The 26551-nt window shown below is 35.3% G+C and overlaps 1 protein-coding gene across 1 annotated transcript; it reads left to right on the top strand.

Moving 5' to 3' along the window:
• Positions 1-2064: 2064 nt before the first annotated feature.
• Positions 2065-21516, top strand: LOC142222576 (CLIP domain-containing serine protease B8). Its single transcript, XM_075292787.1, has 4 exons — positions 2065-3038; positions 20455-20551; positions 20632-20930; positions 21006-21516. Exons 1-4 carry the CDS (start codon positions 2378-2380, stop codon positions 21344-21346), a joined length of 1398 nt encoding a protein of 465 aa, XP_075148902.1. The 5' UTR covers positions 2065-2377; the 3' UTR covers positions 21347-21516.
• The last annotated feature ends 5035 nt before the right edge of the window (positions 21517-26551 follow it).

Consider the following 26551-nt stretch of genomic DNA (forward strand, 5'->3'; position numbering starts at 1 on the left):
AATATTAAAATAAATGTATATGCGCACATTTTTTAACCAAATTTGAAACTATCCATGATTTTAATTAAATTTTCGAGAACTAATATCAGAAATAAGAGAATGCTAGGATATAGTACAATAGTAAAGCAAATATGAATGTCCTTACACTGAAAAAAAACATGCCCGGTTCCAAAGATTTTGTATTTACTTTAACAGTTTGGGTATTAATTCCGAGCCAAAGAAGCGGAGAATACAAGTAAGGATACTTTAAAGACGCATTTCTCTTTTAAATTTGGGGGTTATGTACTTGCTTCTATGAAGCAAATGTTAATTTATCATTTTTTTAGATTTTTTCGTCAGTTGTTATCAAAATCCTTTAAAAACGAGTTAACGACAATTTTATTTTCCATATTAAGACTCGACTTCCAGTAGAAATTATGCTATGTTTCAAGTAAAAAGCGTCTTTAAAATAAAGTGTTTAAAAACATGTCTTATTTTTTAACGATTTTTTGCTTTGTAGGAAAGATGCAAAAAGGAAACAAATTTAAAGACAATTTTATTAATTTTAAAGAATTTTTCTTAATTTTTAAAGTCACGTTGACCTTACCTCAAAAATTTTATCTTTCAGGTTATGATACACATTTTTAAGTAAAATCACTTAATTATAAGGACATTACAACTTCATTCAAAAGTTTATTGACATTTGGACAAGGAAAAAACTTTATTTTAGAGAAATGCGTCTTCCATGCTAAGCAAAATGTGCATTCTTATTCTAAGGACATGAAATCTTTGACTTCACGACAATATTTTTTTCAGTGTAGAAAACTAAAAAATTAAATATAAATAAGATCGTTTAATTGCATTTATTTGACGTTCATTACAAGCATCTTTGTAGTAATACGGTGAAATAGATCAAAAGTACTGTTGTTACTTTTACAACACATACTAGAGATATATTTTGACATTTGCCGTTTTTGAAAACAATTACTAAAAAAACACGTTGTGTTCTCCCCAATGTACGTACGTACAAAAATACATATCGTACATTTTAAACCGTTACTCACACTACGCTAAGTACTACCTATATTTGAAATTACCTACACAGTGTAATTTCAAAGTTACACATTTCATTCAAGTTATATTTTATTCGGAGCGGAGCGGGTTTTCATTTGGAAACCGCTCCGCTCCCGCTCCGCTCCGGAGTTTAGAAATGGCGCTCCCGCTCCGCTCCCGCTCCGGCAAAAAAAGGGCTTGCTCCGCTCCGCTCCACGCTCCGCTCCGGATCCCTGGTTCAAACCCAGTTTCAACCAAACACCAAAAAGTTTTGCAATGGTGGATTATCCTGCCTGCTGGTGGCATTTCTAAGTGTCTCAAAGCTTCTCTAAGTGGTTTAATCGCCATGTGAAACGCCGTTTGGACTCGGTGTTTTGCATCTCAATTGGAATAGCTTCAGAGTATGGAACCACACATGATCATAAATTGCGTTCTTGTAAGCCTTTAGGCTCTATCCCAAGTCGATGTGGGATGGAATAGATCGGTGTCATAAATACGTCGATGCCACCGCCCTTAGCACCGCAGAAAGGAGACCTCCCACATCAGACTGGGGGAGTTTTGACCCAACTAAGGCAAGTGCAGCCGCCTCAATTCCTACCTATCAGTGATTGATAGCAGCGTAGCTGGCGTGTGTCCCATATGTAATCAAGGGCCCCATGGCACTCGTCACCTTTTCGCTTACCCAGCCAAAAGTCTTTGGGCTCATTTTCATACTGCCCTTGGTTTATTTTTTTTTTATTTCATGGTGTAATTTGGGTTTTGAAACCCTTCAAAAAAATTTCAGTTGCAGAATAAAATCATGCTAAAAGTACAAAAATGCTCACAAAATCTCCCACTGTGGTTAGACTACACACAAAAAAAAATCTGCTAAAGTGCGTGTGAGTGTCTGTCTGTTTGTTTGTCTGGGTTTTGTTTTTGTTTTTCTGACATGGCTTAAATCGGATCGTCGTGTGGGATTAACAAACAGCTGTTGTTGGCACTGTTGATTTCATTCAGCTGGTGATCGTCATAGTTAAGCGGTACGTTGTCGCGTTATGTTGTCTCGGCGGTTAAGTGAATTTTAATTTCGCTTTTAATTTCAATTTCGTTTTCGATTGCATTGAACTGACGAACGGATCCCAACAGCGGATATAAACAACAAAGACGCCAAAGACAAGTGCTCACATTATTTGTGTCAATTGCAATAACGACAGCCATAAAAGACCCGGGTGTGATTACGATCAGTGGATTAACGTGTGTTACGAACCGTGTTGCTTCCTCCCCACATACAAGCGTGCGTGTGTGGAACTTCGCACATTACGTACCACCCCACCAGAGAAACGAGCTCTCTTTGAGCCCAGGCGTCATGCGGCTCAATACTCGTTGTTATTATTTTGCAATATTCGTCGCGATAATCGTTAATTTAGTTGCAAATAGCCAATGCAGCGGAGAATTTCAATTTCCAGTTATCGCAGATTATGACGATGATCTAATGTCAACGTCATCGCCTCTGCATTCTGCAAGCGTTCGAACAAACTCACCCGCATCGAGTGATAACACGAAAGAAGACCCGCTGCATCGCGATCGTATACCATGTGATATACCGAATGAAGATAAGCCGGGCATTTGTCTTGAAGTTAGTCATTGTACGGCCTATTTACAAGTGCGTAACTCTAGCCACCTGCCGGCAGAGAAGGTGAATTTTCTAAAAAAAGTCCAGTGTGTTACCGATATAGGTTTCGATGATAGCCGTAGTAGTTTAGAGCCACTTGTCTGTTGTACGGCCAATGGCCAGGATTATCGTCATCCAAGTTTACGTTTTACAAAATTCGAATATCGACGTTTCCAAGATGCCACGGCGAGATTTAAAAAGAAAAAACTAAAACGTCGCATTCAGACGGTTGAACCCGTCGAGGGTTTCAATTTGTGGAACGAGTGTGGTAAACAAGTGACCCATCGCATATATGGTGGTGAAATTGCTGAACTGGATGAATTTCCATGGTTGGCATTATTGGTCTATAATACAAGTGAGTGTATATCTCTGGTGATTTAAACAAAAAAAGTGATCTAATTACCAATTGACAAATATATACAGACGAAATTGAGTGAATTTGCGATACTTAAGGACTTTTTAAGGACATTTCGATGTCTACATTCCAAAGTGCGCTAAGTGTAAAAAGTGAATTTTACAGGAAACAAGTTTTGTTTTTTGAAATTTCTCAAAACCCGTATAAGATAGAAATTCCCTTATTTTCGGTCTTAAAATCATATTTTTTATAATTATGTTTTAGTATGTACGAACTCAAAATAGTGATAATAGAACATGAGTAAAAATTACTTAGACCATTTTGGACCGAACACAGTTTTTGGATTGGACATTTTTTAAAACTTAAGACACAGGCTAAGTACAATATTAACCATAGGTTAGGTTAAATTGGCAGCCCGATTAAGATTCAGGCTCACTTAGACTATTCAGTCCATTGTGATACCACATTAACTAAAAGTACCTATTACATATGGGCACTTCTAGTTTTAACCGTTGAACCTTCTCGATTATATTCTTCTGTTGAACCATAACTTTTGATAGAAATGTCCAACAAATTCGATCTTTTGACAGGATGCAATTCCCATCAATCCGAATAAAAAACAGCGAACTCCATCAAAACATGAATTGGTATTTTCGAGTTTTTCGGGAAATAGGCATACTCCAACCGCCCTCGTTGCAGTCGGATCTAAGGCCCGGGGCGGACACAGGTTTTTCTACCCTGTCTAAGGACTACAAACCCCCCATTTGGAGTATGCCTGCTGCCGTTGGCGTAGTCAGTGTGACTATGCTCCCGTAGTGATGTTAATACGGAACTGTCGCGGAAGTGGACCCACTTCCACCAGGCACCGGTTACACCTTACCGAAACCGAACGGTGGTGAATTTGGTTCCGACAGACTGAACAATACCAAAAACAAACGGAGAAGGGTCCTCGTGATGCACCTACTCCAACACGAAAAGCCGGACGAAATAATCCGGGTCAATCCGGTGCAGAGAACCCGTGGCGGGTCGACTGTCGAGTACTAATAGGTAGATGAGTAACCTACCATAGGTCTAGTAGAAAAAAATCCATTATTTTTCCAGTAGATGGCGTTATTTATCTATATCTCGCGTTCTATAAGTCCGATCGAGTTCAGCTTGTTGGTATTTCATAGTAAAAAATATTCTCTGTCAGTTTATGTGAGCGTACGCCAAAGGAAACCAACGTGATGTAAGGAACTCCATATTACATATGGGCACTTCTAGTTTTAACCGTTGAACCTTCTCGATTATTTTCTTCTGTTGAACCATAACTTTTGATAGAAATGTCCAACAAATTCGATCTTTTGACAGGATGCAATTCCCATCAATCCGAATAAGAAACAGCGAACTCCATCAAAATATGCTAAGTCGACTTAGCGTACTCTGGAATGAGGGCATCGATTTGAGACCACAAATTTAGTAATATTTATTGAGGTGAATTGTATCGAACTTATTTTTTTCCCATACTTTAAGATGGCACGGTTTACGAATATAAATTTAGATCGGACTATAAAATACCGGCAGTATGAAAATTTGGGACCCATGAAATAGAGCCCGAAATGTGGGGCGGCGCTTTATAAGGAATAAGAGCCCCATGAAAATGAGCCTGAATAAAATGTAACTGAAGCATAAAAATTGAGCCCAAAATAAAAATTGAAAATGAACCCTAACTGATGGGAAAATATGAAGTTTTAAGAAAACAATTGCATATGTGTTACTGAGCACAAGTTTCTTTGGAATCTTGTTAACATAAACTGAATAAAATATTGTAGTGAGGAAGATTTCATCTCCTTCAAATACGAATGCGAATTTTGCTTAGCATGGAAAACGCATTTCTCTGATGTAAAGTTTTCTTCCTTCTCCAAAAGACGATAAATTTTTCAATGAAGTCGTTTTATCTACATAGCTAAGTGGTTCGAATTAAAACTGGCTATCCTAACCTGAAAGAAAATTTTACGTTTGCTTAAGGTCAACTTGGCTTTAATAATTCTGAAAACATTTTCAAAATCAATGAAATCGTCTTTAAATTTGTTGACTTTTTGTGCCTACAAAGCAAAAAGTGTTCAAAAATAGGAGATGCCTTTCAAGGATTTGAGGCTAATTTTCAGGGGCCCATATTAATAGCGCCTAACCACACTGAAAAAAAGCATGCTCGGTTGCAAAGATTTTGTCTTTACTTTGGCTTGATTCCGAGCCAAAGAAGCGGAGAATACAAATAAGGATACTTTTAAGACACAATTCTCTTTTAAATTTGGGGTTTGTGTACTTGCTTCTAGGAAGCAAATTTTAATTTTTCGTTTTTTCAGCATGTTTTCTTTATAAGCTATAAAAGTGCTTTAAAAACGAGTTAACGACAACTTTATTTTCCAAATTCAGACTCGACTTCCAGTAGAATTTATGCAATGTTTCAAGCAAAAAAGTCTTTAAAATAAAGTGTTGAAAAAGATGTCCTATTTTTGAACGATTTTTTGCTTTGTAGTCAAGATGCAAAAAGGCAACAAATTTAAGGACAATTTCATTAATTTTAAAGAATTTTTCTGAATTATTAAAGTCAAGTTGACCTTACCCCAAAAAATTTTTCTTTCATGTTATGATACCCATTATTAAGTCAAATCACTTAATTATAAGGACAATATGACTTCATTGAAAAGTTTATTGACTTTTGGACAAGGAAAAAAACTTTATATTAAAGAAATGCGTCTTCTTTGCTAAGCAAAATTTGCATTTGTATTTTAAAGACATGAAATCTTTGACCTAACGACAATATTTTTTTCAGTGCACTTCCAGAAAAGCGTGCAAATATAGGAGATGACTTTCAAGGATATGGGGCTAATTTTCAGGGGACCATAGTCATAGCGCCATAAATACCTCCAGATTCAAGGATTTTTCTTCCTTTAAAGATTCAATATTTAAGTTAATTTTAAGACGATTTCTTTAAATAAAAATGCCTATCTTTCTTTAAGGAAAATTTGGTTTAGTTTAAAGACATACGACATAAGGAAGGATACAAATTTCCAAAATTTGTGTCTTGAATATAACAAAAAAAAAAAAAAAACAAGTAAGGAAAGTCTAAAATCAACTATCAACCAATTATCAGAATAAATTCAGGCAGTTTATTAAACCCAACAAAAACCACACTTGAACCCTCCGAAAAAAGAAAACAAGTAAGGAAAGTCTAAAGTCGGGCGGGGCCGACTATATTATACCCTGCACCACTTTGTAGATCTAAATTTTCGATACCGTATTACATCCGTCAAATGTGTTGAGGGCTGTATGTAAAGGTTTGTCCCAAATACATACATTTAAATATCACTCGATCTGGATAGAATTTGATAGACTTCTACAAAATCTATAGACTCAAAAATTTAAGTCGGCTAATGCACTAGGGTGGAACACAATGTTAGTAAAAAAAATATGGGAAACATTTAAATCTGAAGCAATTTTAAGAAAACTTCGGAAAAGTTTATTTATGATTTATCGCTCGATATATATGTATTAGAAGTTTAGGACAATTAGAGTCCTTTTTACAACTTTGCGACTAAGCAGTGGCGATTTTATAAGGGACATGTTGGTATTTTGACCATTTTTGTCGAATTCGGAAAAACATATATATGGGAGTTATATCTAAATCTGAACCGATTTCAACAAAATTTGGCACGCATGGCTACAATGCTAGAATCAAAATTTCAACTAAATCGGAGTTAACAATTGGCCTCTGTCGTCATATGAGTGTAAATCGGGCGAAAGCTATATATGGGAGCTATATCTAAATCTGAACCGATTTCAACCAAATTTGGCACGTATATCTACAATGCTAATTCTACTCCCTGTGCAAAATTTCCATTAAATCGGAGTAAAAGATTGGCCACTGTGGTCATATGAGTTTAAATCAGGCGAACGATATATATGGGAGCTATATCTAAATCTGAACCGATTTCAATAAAATTTGGCACACTTGACTACACTACTAATTGTACTCCTAGTGCAAAATTTCAACCAAATTGGGGTAAAACTCTGGCTTCTGGGATCGTATTAGTCCATATCGGGCGAAAGATATATATGGGAGCTATATCTAAATCTGAACCGATTTCAATAAAATTTTGCACACTTGACTATAGTACTAATTGTTCTTCTTGTGCAAAACTTTAAGTAAATTAGTGTAAAACTCTGGCTTCTGGGGCTATATAAGTCCATATCGGGTGAAATATATATATGGGAGCTATATCTAAATCTAAACCGATTTCTTCCTAAATCAATAGGGTTCGATTGGACTAAACTGCGACCTAGACTTTGATTACAAAAATTTGTTCACGGACAGGCGGACATGGCTATATCGACTCAGGAGCCCACCTTGAGCATTTTTGCCAAAGACACCATGTGTCTATCTCGTCTCCTTCCGGGTGTTGCAAACATATGCACTAACTTATGTTATAATACCCTGTTCCACAGTGTGGCGCAGGGTATAACAAGTATATACAGCCTTAAGTTCGGCCAGGCCGAATCTTATGTACCCTCCACCAAGAATTGCGTAGAAACTTCTACGAAAGACTGTCATTCACAATCGAATTACTTGGGTTGTGGTATCTTAAAATTTCTTAACATCGTTTTCTAAATTGTGACTTAGTCCATACGTGGTAGAGGGCCAGAATTGAAATATGGGGGTCGCTTATATGGGGCTATATACAATTATGAACTTGATATGGACCAATTTTTGTGTGATTGGGGATTGATTTATAACTATAGACCGATATGGATCTAGTTGGGCATGGTTATTAACGGCCACATAATAGCACAATGTATCAAATTTCAACTGACTCGGATGAAATTTGCTGTTCAAAGAGGCTCCAAAACCAAATCTCGGGATCGGTTTATATGGGGGCTATATATGATTATGGACTGATATGGACCACTTTTGGAATGTCTGTTAAATATCATACACTACCACAAAGTACCCAATTTCAACCAGATCGGATGAATTTTGCTTCTCCAAAAGGCACCGGAGGTCAAATCTGGGGATCGGTTTATATGGGGCTATATATAATTGTGGACTGATGTGAACCAATACTTGTATGGTTGTTGGATACCATGTACTAACATCACGTACCAAATTTCAACCGATTCGGATGAATTTTGCCCTTTCAAGGGGCTCCGGAGGTCAAATCTTGGGATCGGTTTATATGGGGGCTCCGGATGAATTTTGCTCTTCCAAGGGGCTCCGGAGATCAAATCTGGGGATCGGTTTATATGGGGGCTATATATAATTATGGACCGATTTCGACCAATTTTTGCATGGATGTTTGAGGCCATATATTAACACCACGTACCAAATTTCAACTGAATCAGATGAATGTTGGTCTTCCAAGAGGCTCCGGAGTTCAAATCTGGTGATCGGTTTATATGGGGCTATATATAATTATGGATTAGAGACCATATACTAACACCATGTACCAAATTTCAGCCGGATCGGATCAAATTTGCTTCTCTTAGAGGCTCCGCAAGCCAAATCGGTTTACATGGGGGCTATATATAATTATTGACCGATGTGGACCAATTTTTACACGGATGTTAAAGACCATATACTTACACCATCAGAGAATGAAGCCGACCTATTTTTGTCGGCGGCGGCTAACACTAAATTTTTGGCTCCGGCGGCGGCGGCTTGACGGCTAAGCCGATAAAAAATTGTCTGTTCGGCGGTGCAAAATTATCTATTATAAAATCAATTTGAAGTTTTCCGAATTGTAATCAGATTAGTTGTACAACCAATCTTACAATCAAATTTACATTTCATTCAAATTTTTTGAGCTAAATTTTTGTAAAACTATTATAGAAACTTGATACTAATTGATTGAAAGTGGAAAGTTTAAAATTTTGGCAAAAACTATAACAAATATTATTAAATTTTTCTGATATAAATCAATATTTTAGATTAATTGGCGGCTAAATTTGAGTCGAGATGAGTCGACATATTCGGCGGCGGCGTCGACTGCTAAAAACGGGTCGGCGATGGCTAAAATCGGCGGCGCGACTCGGCGGCTTCATTCTCTGTACACCATGTACCAAATTTCAACCGGATCGGATGAAATTTGCTTCTCTTAGAGGCTCCGCAAGCCAAATCGGGGGATCGGTTTATATGGGGGCTATATATAATTATGGACCGATGTGGACCAATTTTTGCATGGTTGTTAGAGATCATATGCTGACACCATGTACCAAATTTCAGCCGGATCGGATGAAATTTGCTTCTCTTAGAGGGTGTGCAAGCCAAATTTGGGGGTCCGTTTATATGGGGGCTATACGTAAAAGTGGACCGATATGACCCATTTGCAATACCATCCGACCTACATTAATAACAAGTACTTGTGCCAAGTTTCAAGTCGATAGCTTGTTTCGTTCCGAAGTTAGCGTGATTTCAACAGACGGACGGACATGCTCAGATCGACTCAGAATTTCACCACGACCCAGATTATATATACTTCATGGGGTCTTCGAGCAGTATTTTGATGTGTTACAAACGGAATGACAAAGTTAATATACCCCCATCCTATGGTGGAGGGTATAACAAGTAAGGAAAGTCCAAAGTCGCTCGGGGCCGACTATATTATATCCTGCACCACTTTGTATGTTAGATCCCCATTTTCGATACCATTTCAAATCCGTCTAGTGTATTGGGTGCTATATATAAATGTAATAGGAAGGAAAATCTGCCGAAAGATACATATGTGAGCTATATCTAAATCTGAACCGACTTCAACCAAAATTGACAGCAGTTGGAATTTTGGGAGCAGTTGGAAGTGGCTGGTTGCATGTGGGGTAGGGCTGTAATTCAGTATTAATCCTGTCCCAAAATCCCAGGATTTTTCGGGATCCCGAAAAACTAATTAAAATTTGCTAAATTTTCAGCTTTTTAGGATGTTTTTATTAACAAATTGGTATTTTCATTCAGTATAAACGAGTATTAGACCAGTCTCGACTGTGAGAAATGCAATAAGATAGATCGTGTATATCTGATGAAACTTTTGATGCCTTGATCTTTTTATACCCTAAACCACATAGTGGTCAGGGTATAATAAGTTTGATCTGCCAAAAAATGTGCCTACCAGAAATATTGATTTTAGACCCCATAAAATATATACCGATCGACTCTGAATCACCTCCTGAGTGTATTTGTTGTTCACAGGATTCCTGTCGCAATTATTAACCGATTTTGATGAAATTTGGTACATGGAGTTTTTTGGACACAAGGACGAACGCTATTGAATTTGGAAAAAATCGGATCAAATTAAGATATAGCTCCATATATATGTATCGCCCGATTTCGACAAATGGGGTCACGTTGCGGTTTTTTTCAAACGGATCATCACCAAATTTGGCAAAAGGTAATCTTTTTCATCGTTGAAGGGCGATTTCATCCAAATCGGTTCAGATTTAGATATAGCTCTTATATATATGTATCGCCCGATTTTCCCAATTTGGCCACAAAACCTTTATTTATCAACCGATTGGCTAAATGTAATCTTCGATAGCTCTAACTATATGGGCCTAAAATCATCGAAATCGGTTCAGAATTAGCTATAGCTCCCATATATATGTACCGCCCGATTTTTCTAAATTTGGCCATAAAAACCCTCTTTTATCAACCGATCTGACTCAAATTTGGCTAAATGTAATCTTCGGTAGCACTAACTATATGTGCAAAAAATTATCGAAATCGGTTCAGATTAGATATAGCTCCCATATATATGTATAGCCGGATTTTCCCAAATTTGGCCGTAGTACCCTTATTTATTAACCGATCTTACTCAAAGTTGGCTAAATCCAGTCCTCTATAGTACTAACTATATGTGCAAAATTTCATTGAAATCGGTTCAGATGTAGATATAGCCCCCATATATGTATCGCCCGATTTTGAAAAATTCGCCCCTAATAACCTTATGCTTGATCATACAGGCTTCATTTCTTAACTGATCTTACTCAAATATTGCACAAGGTAACATTTTGTGGTATTAATTAAACCCGCAAAATATTATGCAAATTGGTTCAGATTTAGATATAGCTTCCATATATATGCATCGCTCGATTTTCCCAAATTTAGCCATAGTACTCTTATATACTCGTATTAACCAATGTTACTCAAATTTCAAATTTTGATTTACTGTCCGATCGTATTTATACATACCTGTAGCTCTTACATAAGAATATTGCTCGATTTTTACAAATATGGATTTATTACCCACACTAATTTAACGATTTTCTCTTTTTTTAATAATAATTTCAATATTAGTGGCATATTAACCCCGTAGGTGCAATATCAACTACAGCCAGTGTTGCTAGAGGTAGGGGAAAATCCCTATATATAGGTTTTTTCTAATATTTAGCGTCTTGTAGGGCCACAATGTAGGGACATTTTCACTCAACACAATTTGTAACCATTTCTACATTTTGGTAGCTCTAGAGGAGGAAATTAGAAGCCGGTAAGGCTTGATCTTTAACAATTTGTGGTAACAACAGTTACCACTCGTGCCAAAAAAAAAATCTAACAAAATTTGAAGATTACCACAAATCTACCAAACAAATATTTCTATAGAAATTTTTGTTAAAACTTTATTCCTGTAGAAAATTTTGTCAACATTTTATTTCCATAGAAAATTTTGTCAAAATTGTATTTTTATAGAATTTTTTTTTTCAAAATATAAAAAATAATAAACATGTACCCCTTAATTTTCTTAAATATGCAACTGCGGTTTATCTCCCAGACCTATATCAATGTTACCCCACAAATGCTTATGATTACTAATACAGTAAGGGTGGTTTAGGGTATGATATAGTCGGCCCCGCCCGACTTTCTACTTTACTTACTTGTTAAGAGGTTATTTAAAACGATGAGTAGCAATATGAAATAGCTTTTTAATTTATATTTGTGTTCATATTTTTTGTTAAGTAGCAATTTGAATTTACTCTTCTGCTCTGTTGTTACGTTTTTGTTAATAACATTAAATTAAACCAAATTTTCTTGATGTCCTAAATTTTTTATGCTGTAGATTGTTATTGCTCAGAATATTTAAAAAATCCCGAAAATTTCGAGATCCCGAAAAAAATTCCGGGATCCCGGAATTCAATATTTTGAAATCCCAAATCCTGGGATTTATAAAAAAAACGATCCCGAATGACAGCCATAATGTGAGACAAAGAGAAGTTGGCAATCGAAAGGGCGCACAGTGTCGTGAGGGCGGCCAAAAATCAAAAATATCACTGTACTAATTTTTAAAAAAAGGTTGATTTCGTTTTACAAACAACACTTGATTTATGTTAAATCAAAAGGAATTTTTAAAAAATTTTATATTTCCAAAAAGTTACGAGCATTCAAAGTTATTAGTTCTAGTAAAAAAAATATCGATATGTAAAAATTATAAAAATTACCCAAATTTAATTCGGTAAGTTAAAATAAAAATTGTCGGTAAAGCAGTATAATTTAGGATTGGATAAACGTGTTAGAATATAATGATATGGCAACTCGCTATTTTGGCTCGTTTGGTGGATCATATGGGGTTTACCGTTACACCGAATGTAAACAAAAAGCGAAAATCGAAGTTTGTAAAAACATTCAAGTTCAGTGGAGTGTAAGAAAAAAACACCAAAAAACACTTTTTTAATATTTTAATATAATATTTGGGCAAGTGTGTAGAGTATAAAAAATGTAGTTTCGCGTCCCTGTTCACCCCCCTTTCATTTATTCTTTAAATTTTCAGTGTCGAGACAGGTGGAAATTCGACAAATTACGTATTACATGCCAGCCACAGTTCATAAAATTCTTGTTCATGGTGTAGAATTCATAAAACATTCAAAAATGTCTGTTGGAATGCTGTCGAAGGAAGCTATAGAAGCAATCAATAATAATGAATTTGGAAAATAGTAATTGACAAATGAAAAAAAAATATATATATTTATAATATAGAAAATGATTTTCTTATATGGTATCAAAGACATATGGGATGTAGACGTATTTTGTAAGATAATTAAATTAAATATATTAATCAAAAATTCATCAAGGACAAATCAAGCCAACTTTGGTTCAATTCCAACAACAATTTTGGAAAATATAATTTTTTGTTGATTTCAGGATATATGGGAGGTGGGCGTGTCCTTTGAGATAATGTCATATAACTCATCACAGTTATCAGTAATATATCAGAGATAAATCGAGCCAAATTTTGTGCAATTCCAAGAACAATTTTGGAAAATATAAGCTTTTTTCATTTCAGGATATATGGGAGGTGGGCGTGTCCTTTGAGATAATTTCATATAACTCACCACAGTTATCAGTAATATATCAGAGATATATCGAGCCAAATTTGGTTCAATTTCAAGAACAATTTTGGAAAATATAAGGTTTTTTCATTTCAGGACATATGGGAGGTGGGCGAGTCCTTCGGCCGATTTTCGCAAAACTTCGTTTTTTTCCTTTCCTACTTATAATAATAATGTGTACCAATTTTCATTCTTCTACGATAACTCCTTCTATTTTTGGCCGCCGTTTATATGAAAACACGACACTGTGGGGCGTATGTCTCGATTCAAGTATAGTTGTTTGTAATTGATATTATCATAATTGAAGCTATTTCAATTAAAAGATTTAATTGGATCAATTAATTTCGTGATTGTTTTAATTTTTTTCCTGTGTGGGTAGGTCTTCAATCGTAGATTTAACTTTTCTCAAACAATTCTCAAAGCTCATGTATGATTGCAAATATCATTATGCTTTTGTGTAGAAGCCCAAAAGAATTTAATAGTTTCTTATTTAATAAACAAGGCATATTTTATATTAAATACCATGTTAAATCGTCAGAATAATGTTTAGTTAATGTTTGAAATCATCATGAAAGTTCACTCGAAGTAAATATTTATACAACTGTCTATGGAGTCTATGATGTTCACCATAAATGCTTAAATTTCAATGAAAACGTTTTTTTTTTTTGTGACAACTTCAATACGGAGTAATGACGTCATTAACATAACACGTGTGAAAAGTTTACGCAAATCTACAAACTATTTTGCTCAAACTACAACTTATTTGTTCCGTACAAATACGAGATATTTTATTCGAAGTATGTACAGAGTACTTTAAAGGGTCATACACAGTGTCGAACGCTTTTGGATACATGAAGATAAATTATCAATCAAAATTATTCATTAGGATATCCATTAAAGAATCTAAAAAGAATTTTCTCAATGTTAGATGGAAAATGGAAATTCCGTGGATTGGAAACCCACTACAGGGTCAGATGAAACCAACATTAATCAGTCAGATGACAAAGAGTATTATTAACACGGACCTTGTGAAACATAAACAAGTATATACAGCAGTAAGTTCGGCCGGGCCGAATCTTAAATACTCACCACCATGAATCAAATATAATAGTTTACTTTGAAAACTCATCGTCGTAGCTGGTTACTTGATAATATATAGCATTTTAGGGGGGTTTGATGACAACTCTTCTCCCAAGCAAATCAGTTCAACCAGTACGCTTCCCGAAGAAAAAAATTAAAGATTCTACCTACGAAGACCAGCTCAGATTCTGGATTTATGAGAACCAATTTTATTTGAGTTTTAGATAAATCATAAACATATAGTGTATGTGATGAAATAACGTCTTGATTTGAAGTCCTAGAAATAAATTCGGGAGTTAGGTCTATATGGGGCCTATAACAAAACATGGACCAAAACTTACCACCTCTTAATGTTCCTCAAATACCTATAGAATTCGACTTTCAGACGAATTGGTGAAAACTACGAATTCTAGAAGCCCAAGAAGTAAAATCGAAAGATCAGTCTATATAGAGCTATACCAAAACATGGACCGATACGGACCATTTTCGACACACCTCTTTATGGTCCTAAGATACGTCTATATTTCTAATTTCAGGCAATTTGGATAAAAACTACCAATTCTAGAAGCCCAATAAATAAAGTCGGGAGATCGGTTTATATGGGGGCTATACCAAAATATGGACCAATTGGCACCATTTGCGACACATCTATTTGTGATTTTAAAATACCTGTAGATTTTCAATTTCAAGCAAATGGGTTAGAAAATATAGTCTCTAGACGCCCAAAAGGTAAAACCGAGAGGTCGGTTTATATATGGGGGTTATACCAAAAAATGGACCGATACACCTCAATTACGGCACATTTTCAAATTTCAGGCAAATCGGGTAATAGGTTAGATGGCAGCCTGATGTATCAGGCTCACTTAGACTATTCAGTCCATTGTGATACCACATTGGTGAACTTCTCTCTTATCACTGAGTGCTGCCCGATTCCATTTTAAGCTCAATGACAAAGGAGCTCCTTTTTATAGCCGAGTCCGAACGGCGTTCCACATTGCAGTGAAACCACTTAGAGAAGCTTGGTAACTCTCAGAAATGTCACCAGCATTACTGAGGTAGAATAATCCACCGCTGAAAAACTTTTGGTGTTCGGTCGAAGCAGGAATCGAACCCACGACCTTGTTTATGCAAGGCGGGCATGCTAACCATTGCACCACGGTGGCTCCCAAATCGAGTAATAAATACAGTTTATAGAAGCCAAAGAATAAAAATCGGGAGATCGGTCTATATGGCGACTATACCAAAACATGGACCGATACGGACCATTTTCGATACACCTCTTTAAGGTCCCCAAATACCTCTAAATTTCCAATGTCAGGCAAATCGGATAATAAATACAGTTTCTAGAAGCCCAAGAAGCAAAATCGGGAGATCGGTCTATGTGGGGGCTATATCAAAACATGGACCGATACGGACCATTTTCGACACACCTCTTTATGGTCCTAAAATACCTCTAGATTTTGAATTTTAGGCAAATCGGATAGAAATTATAGTTTCTAGACGCCCAAGAAGCAAAATCGGGAGATCGGTCTATATGGGGGCTATACCAAAACATGGTTCGATGGGCACCATTTTCGGCACACCTCTTTATGGTCCTCAAGTACCTCTAGATTTTCAATTTCAGGCTAATTGGACAAAAACTTCGTTTTTTTATAAGCCCAGGACCCCAAATCAAGAAATCGATTTATATGGGGACTATATCAAAACTTTGACCGATATAGCCCATCTTCGAACTTGGCCTGTCTGTAACCAAAAAACGAATCTGTGCCAAATTTCAGGACGATAGCGCAATTATTGAATGCTGTAGCGTGATTACAACAGACAGACAGAAGGACAGACGGCCATGCTTATATCGTCTTAGAATTTCTCCCTGATCAAGAATATATATACTTTATATAGTCGGTAGTCGATATTTCGATGCGTTACACACGGATTGACAAACTTATTGTACCCCCATCACCATTCTGTGGTGGTGGGTATAAAAAACACCAAATATGCATTAAAAAAAAAAAAAACAAGTAAGGAAAGTCTAAAGTCGGGCGGGGCCGACTATATTATACCCTGCATCACTTTGTAGATCTAAATTTTCGATACCATATCACATCCGTCAAATGTGTTGGGTGCTATATATAAAGGTTTGTCCCAAATACATACATTTAAATATCACTCGATTTGGACAGAATTTGATAGACTTTTACAAAATCTATAGACTCAAAATTTAAGTTGGCTAATGCACTAGGGTGGAATACAATATTAGTAACAAAATATGGGAAACATTTAAATCTGAAGCAATTTTAAGGAAACTTCGCAAAAGTTTATTTATGATTTATCGCTCGATATATATGTATTGTAAAGATCGGTTGATATACACGCCAATTATGACCAGATCGGTGAAAAATATATATGGCAGCTATATCTAAATCTGAACCGATTTTTTCCAAAATCAATAGGGATCGTCTTTGAGCCGAAACAGGACCCTATACCAAATTTTAGGACAATCGGACTAAATCTGCGAGCTGTACTTTACACTCAAAAATACAGCAACAGACAGACGGACATCGCTAAATCGACTCAGAATTTTATTCTAAGCCGATCCGTATACTAAAAGGTTGGTCTATGATTACTCCTTCTTGGCGTTACATACAAATGCACAAACTTATACCCTACCACAGTAGTGGTGAAGGGTATAAAAACAGTAAAATACAGCATTTCTAATCTATTTTGTGGGAAATAGCCGTTTAGTATATCTTTGATCTCAATTTTTATACCCACCACCATATAATGGTGATGGGGATATAATAAGCTTGTTATTCCGTTTGTAACACATCGAAATATAGATTTCCGAGCGCCTTCAATAATGGCGCTATCGTTCTGAAATTTGGCACAGATTCGTTTTCTTGTTTGCGGGCAGGTTAAGTTCGCAGATAGATAGTCTATCTGCGGTCTAGGTTTTGATATAGTCCCCATATAAACCGATTTCTCGATTTGGGGTCTTGGGCTTATAAAAACTGTAGTTTTTATCCACTTTGCCTGAAATTGAAAATCTAGAGGTACTTGAGGACCATAAAAAGGTGTGCCGAAAATGGTGAGTATCGGTCCATGTGGTATAGCCCCTATATAGACTGATCTCTCTATTTTACTCCTTGGGCCTCTAGAATTCGTAGTTTTCACCAATTCGTCTGAACGTGGAATTCTAGACGTATTTGAGGAACATTAAGAGGTGGTGAGTATTGGTTCATGTGTTGGTATAGGCCCCATATAGACCAAACTCCCGAATTTATTTCTAGGACTTCAAATCAAGGCGTTTCATCATATACACGATATGTTTATGATTTCTCTAAAACTCAAACAAAATTGGTTGTCATAAATCCTGAATCTGAGCTGGTCTTCATAGGTAGAATCTTTAATTTTTTTCTTCGGGAAGCGTACTGGTTGAACTGATTTGCTTGGAAGATGATTTGTCATCAAACTCCCTAAAATACTATATATTATCAAGTAACACGCTGCACAATGGACTGAATAGTCTAAGTGAGCCTGAAATTTAATCGGGCTGCCACTTTAACCTAACCTTTAAGTAGCACCCTACGACGATGAGTTTTCAAAGTAAACTATTAAATTTGATTCATGGTGGTGGGTATTTAAGATTCGGCCTGGCCGAACTTACTGCTGTATATACTTGTTTTACTTAATTGTGTTACGTTTCAGGGCGTTAGCCGATTTATATTTAAAGTCTAGAGATTTTGTAGAAGATTAAAAATGTTTCCCCAAATCGGTTCTGATTTAAATATTTGTGTATGGGAATGTAAACATTTATATAGCTCTCAACAAATTTGAACGAATTGAGATGGTATCAAAAATTTTGGTCTACATAGTGGTGAAGGGTATAATATAGTCTTTAGACTTAACTAACTTGTTACAGTATAATTCATTATAAAAAGGTAAAATTTCATCCATGTCAATCTACACATTCGATGCCATTTTAGTCAATAATAGCAGTGTCAAAAAGATTCGTCCTTGCTTGCCGAACTGTTTTTTATTTATTTATTTAACCTTTATTTAATCACCAAACATTATCGTCATTTAAATGTGAGATATAATACAAAATACAACAAGTATATACAGCACCAAGTTCGGCCGGGCCGAATCTTAAATACCCACCACCATGAACCAAATATTAAGGTTTCCTTTGAAATTTCAGGAGGGCTTGAGGACTTCAGGACACTTCCCGAAGATAAATTTAAAGATTTCACCTATGAGGACTATATCAGATTCTGGAATTATAAGAACCATTTTTTTTTTGAGTTTTATAGGAATCATTAACATCTCTTGTAAGTGTGCAAGAAAATTATAAAATAACGTCTTGATTTGAAATCTTAAATCTGTAGAAGTAAAATCTGAAAATTTTACATTGCGTTTCAAGCAATTTGCATGATCAGTGCACCTTCTACACCCTCAAGAAGTGAACTCGGTCTATATGTAGGCATTACCAAATGGACCAATAAAAACTTAATCCGATACATGTTTTTGTGAGCCTAAACTACCAGAATATTTACAATTTCAGGCAAATCAGATAAAAACTACGGTTTCTAGAAACCCAAGGAGTTAAATCGGGAGATCGTTCTTATGGGGGCTATACTAAAATATGGACCGATACTCACCGTTTTCGGCACACCTCTTTATGACCCGAAAATACCTCTAGATTTCCAATTTCAGGCAAATAGGATAAAAACTTCGGATTTTAGAAGCCCAAGAAGTAAAATCGGGAAATCGGTCTATATGGGGGCTATACCAAAATATGTACCGATACTCACCATTTTCGGCACACCTCTTTATGGTCCTAAAATACCTCTAGATTTCCAATTTCAGACAAATTGGATAAAAACTACGGTTTCTATAAGCCCAAGACCCCAAATCGGGAGGTCGTTTTATATGGGGACCATACCAAAACATGGACCGATACTCACAATTTTTGGCACACGTATTTGTGGTCCTACAATACCTCTAGATTTCCAATTTCAGGTAAATTGAATAAAAACTGCGGTTTCTATAAGCCCAAGAAGTAAAATCGGGAGATCGGTCTATATGGGGGCTATACCAAAATATGGACCAATACTCACAATTTTTGGCACACGTATTTGTGATCCTACAGTACGTCTAGATTTCCAATTTCAGGTAAATTGAATAAAAACTGCGGTTTCTATAAGCCCAAGAAGTAAAATCGGGAGATCGGTCTATATGGGGGCTATACCAAAATATGGACCTCATTTTTGGCACACCTCTTTATGGTCATAAAATACCTCTAGATTTCAAATGTCAGGCAAATTGGATAAAAACTACGATTTCTATAAGCCCAAGACCCCAAATCGGGAGGTCGGTTTATATGGGGAATATATCAAAACCTTGACCGAACTTGACCTGCCTGCAGACAAAAGACGAGTTTGTGCAAAATTTCAGCACGATTGCTTCATTAGTGAAGACTGTAGCGTGATTACAACAGACAGACAGACGGACATCATTATATCGTCTTAGAATTTCTCCCTGATCAAGAATATATATACTTTATATAGTCGGAAATCGATATTTCGATGTGTTACAAACGGAATGACAAACTTATTATACCCCCGTCACCATTCTATGGTGGTGGGTATAAAAATAAAGCTATTGTAACCGTTAGACTTTTACCATTCTTTCTATATTCAAGGAGAAATGTAATGATGAGAAAATCAATTAATAGATAAGAGAGTGTGGAGTGTTAATACAGGTTTTGTGAGCATGTATGCTTGTTTTAATATATAAAGACAAAGAGAAAAGTAAGGACAACTTTCTCTAAATACGAGCGCAAATATGCAAATAATTACAAATAAAATTTGGCAAAAATTTTTTGCTTTTTAGTAATAACTATTAAATATTTTATTTATTTCTTTATTTTATATGAATTTATAATGGTTCTCTTTAGTTCTTCACATTTCTTTTTTTGTTTTACTTACAGATGAGTATGGTTGTAGTGGTGCCCTAATTGACGATCGCCACATTCTAACCGCAGCCCATTGTGTCTATGGTGAGGCCTATCGAGAGAAAAAGGGATTGTAAGCGGTATAGTGTATTGCCAACCTTAAGAGTCACTCTATCTAAAGTCATGATATTCTCCTAAAAATTTTTAATGCAGGAAGCATGTGAGATTGGGTGAATTCAATGTGAAGACCGAACCTGATTGTATCGAGGAACCGAACTATTTGAGTTGTGCTGATGCGGCCATCGATATTGGCGTAGAGAAAATCACAGTACATCCCGATTATAAGGATTTATCGTTTAACAAATTAAATGACATAGCAGTGATTCGACTTAAACATCCAGTATCCTTTACACATTTTGTTATGCCCATTTGTTTGCCAAACAAAACCGAAGATAGTCCATTTGCGGATGGGCAAATGTTTTCCGTATCAGGATGGGGTAAAACGGATTTGTGTAAGTTGTCTCTTCGAAATTAATGAGAAAATTGAAATACTGCTTAGTAAAATTTTACATTGCCATTTATTTTAGTTAATAAATATTTCAACAATATTCCCAGTCCGATTAAATTGAAGCTGCGTATACCCCTAATGTCAAGGGAGAATTGCACGGAAATTTTGGATGTATATGGCATACAATTGGGGCCCAAGCAATTGTGTGCTGGTGGGGAATATGCAAAGGATACCTGTGCTGGTGATAGTGGAGGACCTCTGATGTTTTTCGATCGTAAGCATTCGCGATGGGTAACCTATGGCATAGTGAGTTATGGTTTTACCCAATGTGGCTTGACTGGCCATCCAGCAGTGTATACAAATGTGGCAGAATATACCGATTGGATCCATTGTGTTATAGATAAATGTCATGATAAGTGACAGGCCTATTAGGTGACTAGAATATTGTATATACTATTTTATACTGTTAATTGTAACTTTGAAGTACAACAATGTGTATGTTTTTTATAAGAAAATAATTATTTATTTCTTGATAGCTTTTGAATTAATAATGTAAATTAGTGTTGTTGTAAATAAATATTAAATATTTATTTTTGGAGATTTTAATTAATAATTGATAGGAGGCAGCAAAAATAAAAAATGTCATTTATATAGATTTTACTGGAGAATCACTCTAATGTAAATATTTTAAATAATTCAATAAATATTAATTAAAAGATCTATAAGAAATGTATATATTTCGAGCATTATGTTACAAATAAATAAAATTAAATTACAAACATTACCAAAACACACATTTTATTTAATTGTTGTATTCTTTTTCAAAATAAGAGAGTATTTCTATGCTCCTAAACACAAAAAAAAAAAATAGTTTCCTCCGGAACGAGATTTTAGACGAAAATCTTTAATATTAAATATTTTCATTAGGAGTAAATTTATCTGACCTTGTGGCAAGCGATTTAATGGTTGCTTTAAATTTTATGGCGTTTTCTTTTCTTGTAAAAAAACAGATTTTTGCATTTGGCCAGGAAAATTTACTTTAAGGTTCTTTTATAAAAAAAAAAACAAGCAAAAGTGCGAAAAGGCTTCGAATTTTGTTGTGATAGTAGTGCGGGCATTTTCAGCACTGCCGACAAACGAGAGTGCTGCGATTGACCTGTTTCCTCCTTTGAGTTATTTTCTGCCCGCTGAAATGATAGCACTTTTTTAGGTTGCTGGCAACATTTTACAAAATACGCACTCTCTACAGACAAGAATGAAGTTCGAGAGAAATCTACAGGGAAGGTCAACGTACCATAACATAAAGGTGGACATATCATGATCCTAAAATAAATATGCGAACAATTTATTGGTACTTTGTTATCATAGCTAATAGTGACCTCTCCTAATTCTATTTGTACTAAATGATCGATAGTAATTACTGCACCACAGTCATCAAAACAAACCAAAACAAAGCAATCGTTTTTTGTTTGAACGACATTCAAAAGTCGAACTAAATTCAGGTCAAGGTTACACGGAGCCATAAATGTGTCTCTCATCTGTGTGGGAAAAATAATGTTAATTAAATGCAAACAAAATGCTTCCCATAGCCTCAAGAGTGAGACAATATTTGATTTTGTAGCTATGATCTCCATAGACGATGTATTGAGAGATATTAGAGTTTTAGAGATGATGATGATGATAATGATCATCATCATCGTCATGAGTACATAATAATGACGGACCAATGCTTGGCGCCATTAAGTCTTGGCTTTGATGACGCCAAAAGGTAAACAAACCAAATGTTGAATATTTATGTATGTTTACCTATTGAATTAATAGACCATCGATCAATGTAAACAAAATGTAAACTGTATATGGAAGTGAAAAATGTTTGTATTGTGCTTTAGATGGAGTAGGTGTTAAATATAAAACGCGCTTTATGTTGCCATTTGCCAATTGTAAACAAATTTGTTGACAGCTTTTTTTCAGACGGGGAATTGTAAGTCAAGTTCAAAAATGATTTGGCACTTTCACTTTCCATTTCTTTTGGTTATCGATGACCAATAAAACACGAAGTGTGTGGTTGATCGCTATTGCATAAAAGTGAATTTAACTATGTCGGAGATTTGGAAGAATGCGATACGGAATGGGAACAAATATATTCAATTTCCTTCATCTTAAAGAAATTTCAAGGCATCTTCAGTTTCAAGATTTTTAGAACCAAACAAGTATATACAGCCGTAAGTTCGGCCAGGCCGAAGCTTATGTACCCTCCACCATGGATTGCGTAGAAAATTCTACTCAAAACTGTCATCCACAATCGGATTACTTGGGTTGCGGTAATACTTGCCGATGGTAAGGTATCTTAAAACCATAGACCTTATAATACATAGATGAGCCATGGGTGTCAAACTATGTTTGACAGTTCCGAAGATTAAGAATAAACGAGAAAAATAAGAGCACGCTTACAATCTCTTTCGTTTTCCATTTTGTAGTTTGCCAATTTTACACAAAATTAGAACGTTTATGATGCAACAGGGGATTTATAAATAAATTAATATATTAAAAGTTCATATTTGAACAAAAAATTGTGACCAAAACCGCGCAAATACGAAATTTAATTTTGAGCAGCATTGCTCTTTACAAACAACGCAAAAGCAAATGCGCGAAAATTAATGTTTGGGACTGACTCTTTACGAAAAAATCAAAACGAAATGTCAGAAAATTAATTTTTGGAACTGACACATTTTTTTAAAGAGAATAGTGGATCATCTATTTATTATAAGGTCTATGCTTAAAACTTCCTAACACCGTCTTCTAAATTGCAAAGTAGTCCATACGTGATATATATTAAACTTAAAAAGGCCTATTAAATACGTATATAATTAAATTTGACAAAATTTTTTATAGCAATAAAATTTTGGCAAAAGTTTATATAGAAATAAAATTTTGACAAAATAAATACGTATATAATTAAGTTTGACAAAATTTTTTATAGAAATAAAATTTTGACAAAATTTTCTAAAGAAATAAAATTTTGACAAAATTTTTTGTTGGAAAAAATTTTGACAAAATTTTCTATAGAACTAAAATTTTGACAAAATTTTCTATAGAAATAAAAGTTTGAAAAAATTTTCTATAGAACAAAATTTTTGGCTCCAGAGGCAACCATGATTATGAACCGATATGGACCAATTTTTGTGTGATTGGGGATCGGCTATATATAACTATAGACCGATATGGACCAATTTTGTCATGGTTATTAGCGGCCATATACTAACACCACATTACAAATTTCAACCGAATCGGATGAATTTTGCTTCTCCAAGAGGCTCCGGAGATCAAATCTGGGGAACGGTTTATATGGGGGCTATATATAATTATGGACCGATATGGACCAATTTTTGCATGGTTGTTAGAGACCATATAATAACACCACGTACCAAATTTCAACCGGATCGAATAAATTTTGTTCCTCCAAAAAGCTCCGGAGGACAAATCTGGGGATCGGTTAATATGGGGGCTATATATAATTATGGACCGATGTGGACCAATTTTTGCGTGTGTGTTAGAGACCATATACCTACACCATGTACCAATTTTAAGCTGGATCGGATAAAATTTGCTTCTCTTAAGGCTCCGCAAGCCAAATCTGGGGATCGGTTTATATGAGGGCTATATATAATTCATATATATTGTTTTTAGTGCAAAAAGAGCGAAAATTTAAAAATAACGGGATATCTCAAAAACTATTCCATAAAATTTTTTAATTTTTTTTTTTGAATTCAGCAGTTCAAAATACAAAAGTCATCAAGTGTACATGAATTTTTTTTGTATACCAGTGTAATCGGCATTTTTTAAACCCACCGTCAATGAATACCAGCGGTCACCAACCATCGGCCGTTATGGGGCAAGTAAGCCCAATCATTTTGTTTGTTCTCGAACTACTCATTTTGGAATTACTTATCATCGGAGAAAACCAAATCCGGTAGCTGACCAATTTCGTGCAAGCGGAACCACTCCTTGACTCTTTCCAATCTATCTTCTTCTTTGGTGCATCGATGAGCTCTTGCACTTTTGGCTTTAGTCCAAGCTCACTTTTCAATATGTGTTGCATCTGTTCTCGCTATATGTTCAGCTCACGACCAAGTTTTCTACCACCGTGGCGCGGATTTCAATCAAATCTGGCCTTCACTTTTAATAATCGTTTCGCCATTTTTAAGACGGGATGCAATACTGCCAACTTCACGGTAATGAGCAATAGTACGAGAAACAATGATTTATTCATATTTAAGGGCTCTGTAACGATAGCCACTTGTGGTTTTGAAGCCAAATATAAAGCAATCACACTATCGCGCTTAAATTTCAATAACTTTATTTCTGTATGCAACAGATGAAAGTGATTTTGTAAGCTTGTAAACAATACAATGAACTGTCACTGGAATAAATCTGTTAGCTGTGTGACTAGTGGTTTAGAAATGATAGCCACCCTGTATATAGCAACCAACCGATATCTGCGAAAATCAATATCTTTAATCATACGTAATATACACTGAAATAAATATTAGCCTAATATGAACGATTATGCAGCTTAAATTTTGCATTTACACAATATTAAGGATAAATTTCTTTAAAATAAAGAAATTGTTATTAAATGAAAGTTCATAATCTTTGCATTTAAAATTTCCTTCTTTAAATACAAGACATCAATCTTTGAAATTTGCGTCCCTCCGTAAAAGTCATATGTTTTGTTTTATTTATAGAAACAATCTTTTTAACTAACAATTAACTATTATTTAAATTACTATTCCCATCCAATATTGATTAAGTTACCATTTTTTCCCCCCCATTTTGTAGAATTCCTCCAAGACAACTCCGTATATTTTCTCTGGAAAAGAGATTTTTATTAATCCTGCAATGATTCCTTGTGGAATTATTCCTCTTTATCTCTACAGATTTGCAAGATGATTAAATGACTTTTTGTTCAGTTAATAAAAGATAAATAGAGCCAAATTAAAAATAAACACAAACGGAAATGGAAAAAAGAAAATCGTGAAAACAAATCACCTTGAAAAATGAAAATCTCTCTTCCGTAAACCCCCCAATGAATATTACGCACAAACAAGTATGTTGTTAATTCTAGCAATTATAATTCGCACACGTTTTTCCGCAATTCGCTTTAATAAGCACACTTTGACATGCCTGCTAACAGGCTACCAATTTCCATTGGTAGTGGGCGACATGTTGCCTTTGTTGTTCTACATTTGTTACCCGTCAATATTTTTGTGTAATAAACATTTATGAAACATATGCAAATTTTGTTTTTAATGTTTAATCAAAATCATTTCCATAATTTCAATAACAATGAGATGAGCAAGATTCGCAATGCTTCCAAAGATGATAATGACAGCAGCATGAGCATTGAAGCTAGTAACGCTGCTTTTGGTTGTTGTTGTTATAATTCATAATGTTTGGCATCAAAGAAGCCCTCCTCCTGCTTATTCAATCTCCATGGATGAGGTGGTATAATGCCAACGATTATAATGATTATTGGTTGAGTCGAATGCTACTTCTAGTCCTTAGCAAAATGACTTCAACATTGGTGATTGGTAAGACGTCTAACGGGTGTGATGACGAGATGAG

The sequence above is a fragment of the Haematobia irritans genome, chromosome 1 (genome assembly GCF_050003625.1).
Source record: "Haematobia irritans isolate KBUSLIRL chromosome 1, ASM5000362v1, whole genome shotgun sequence".
NCBI lineage: Eukaryota > Metazoa > Arthropoda > Insecta > Diptera > Muscidae > Haematobia > Haematobia irritans.

What these genes read in the sequence shown, in the direction of transcription:
- LOC142222576 (XM_075292787.1), top strand. Translation starts at nt 2,378, where the DNA reads ATGCGGCTCAATACTCGTTGTTATTATTTTGCAATATTCGTCGCGATA. An exon ending in ATTATTGGTCTATAATACAA is followed by an intron (nt 3,039 to 20,454) that starts GTGAGTGTATAT and finishes TTTTACTTACAG; the next exon opens with ATGAGTATGGTTGTAGTGGT. An exon ending in ATGGGGTAAAACGGATTTGT is followed by an intron (nt 20,931 to 21,005) that starts GTAAGTTGTCTC and finishes CATTTATTTTAG; the next exon opens with TTAATAAATATTTCAACAAT.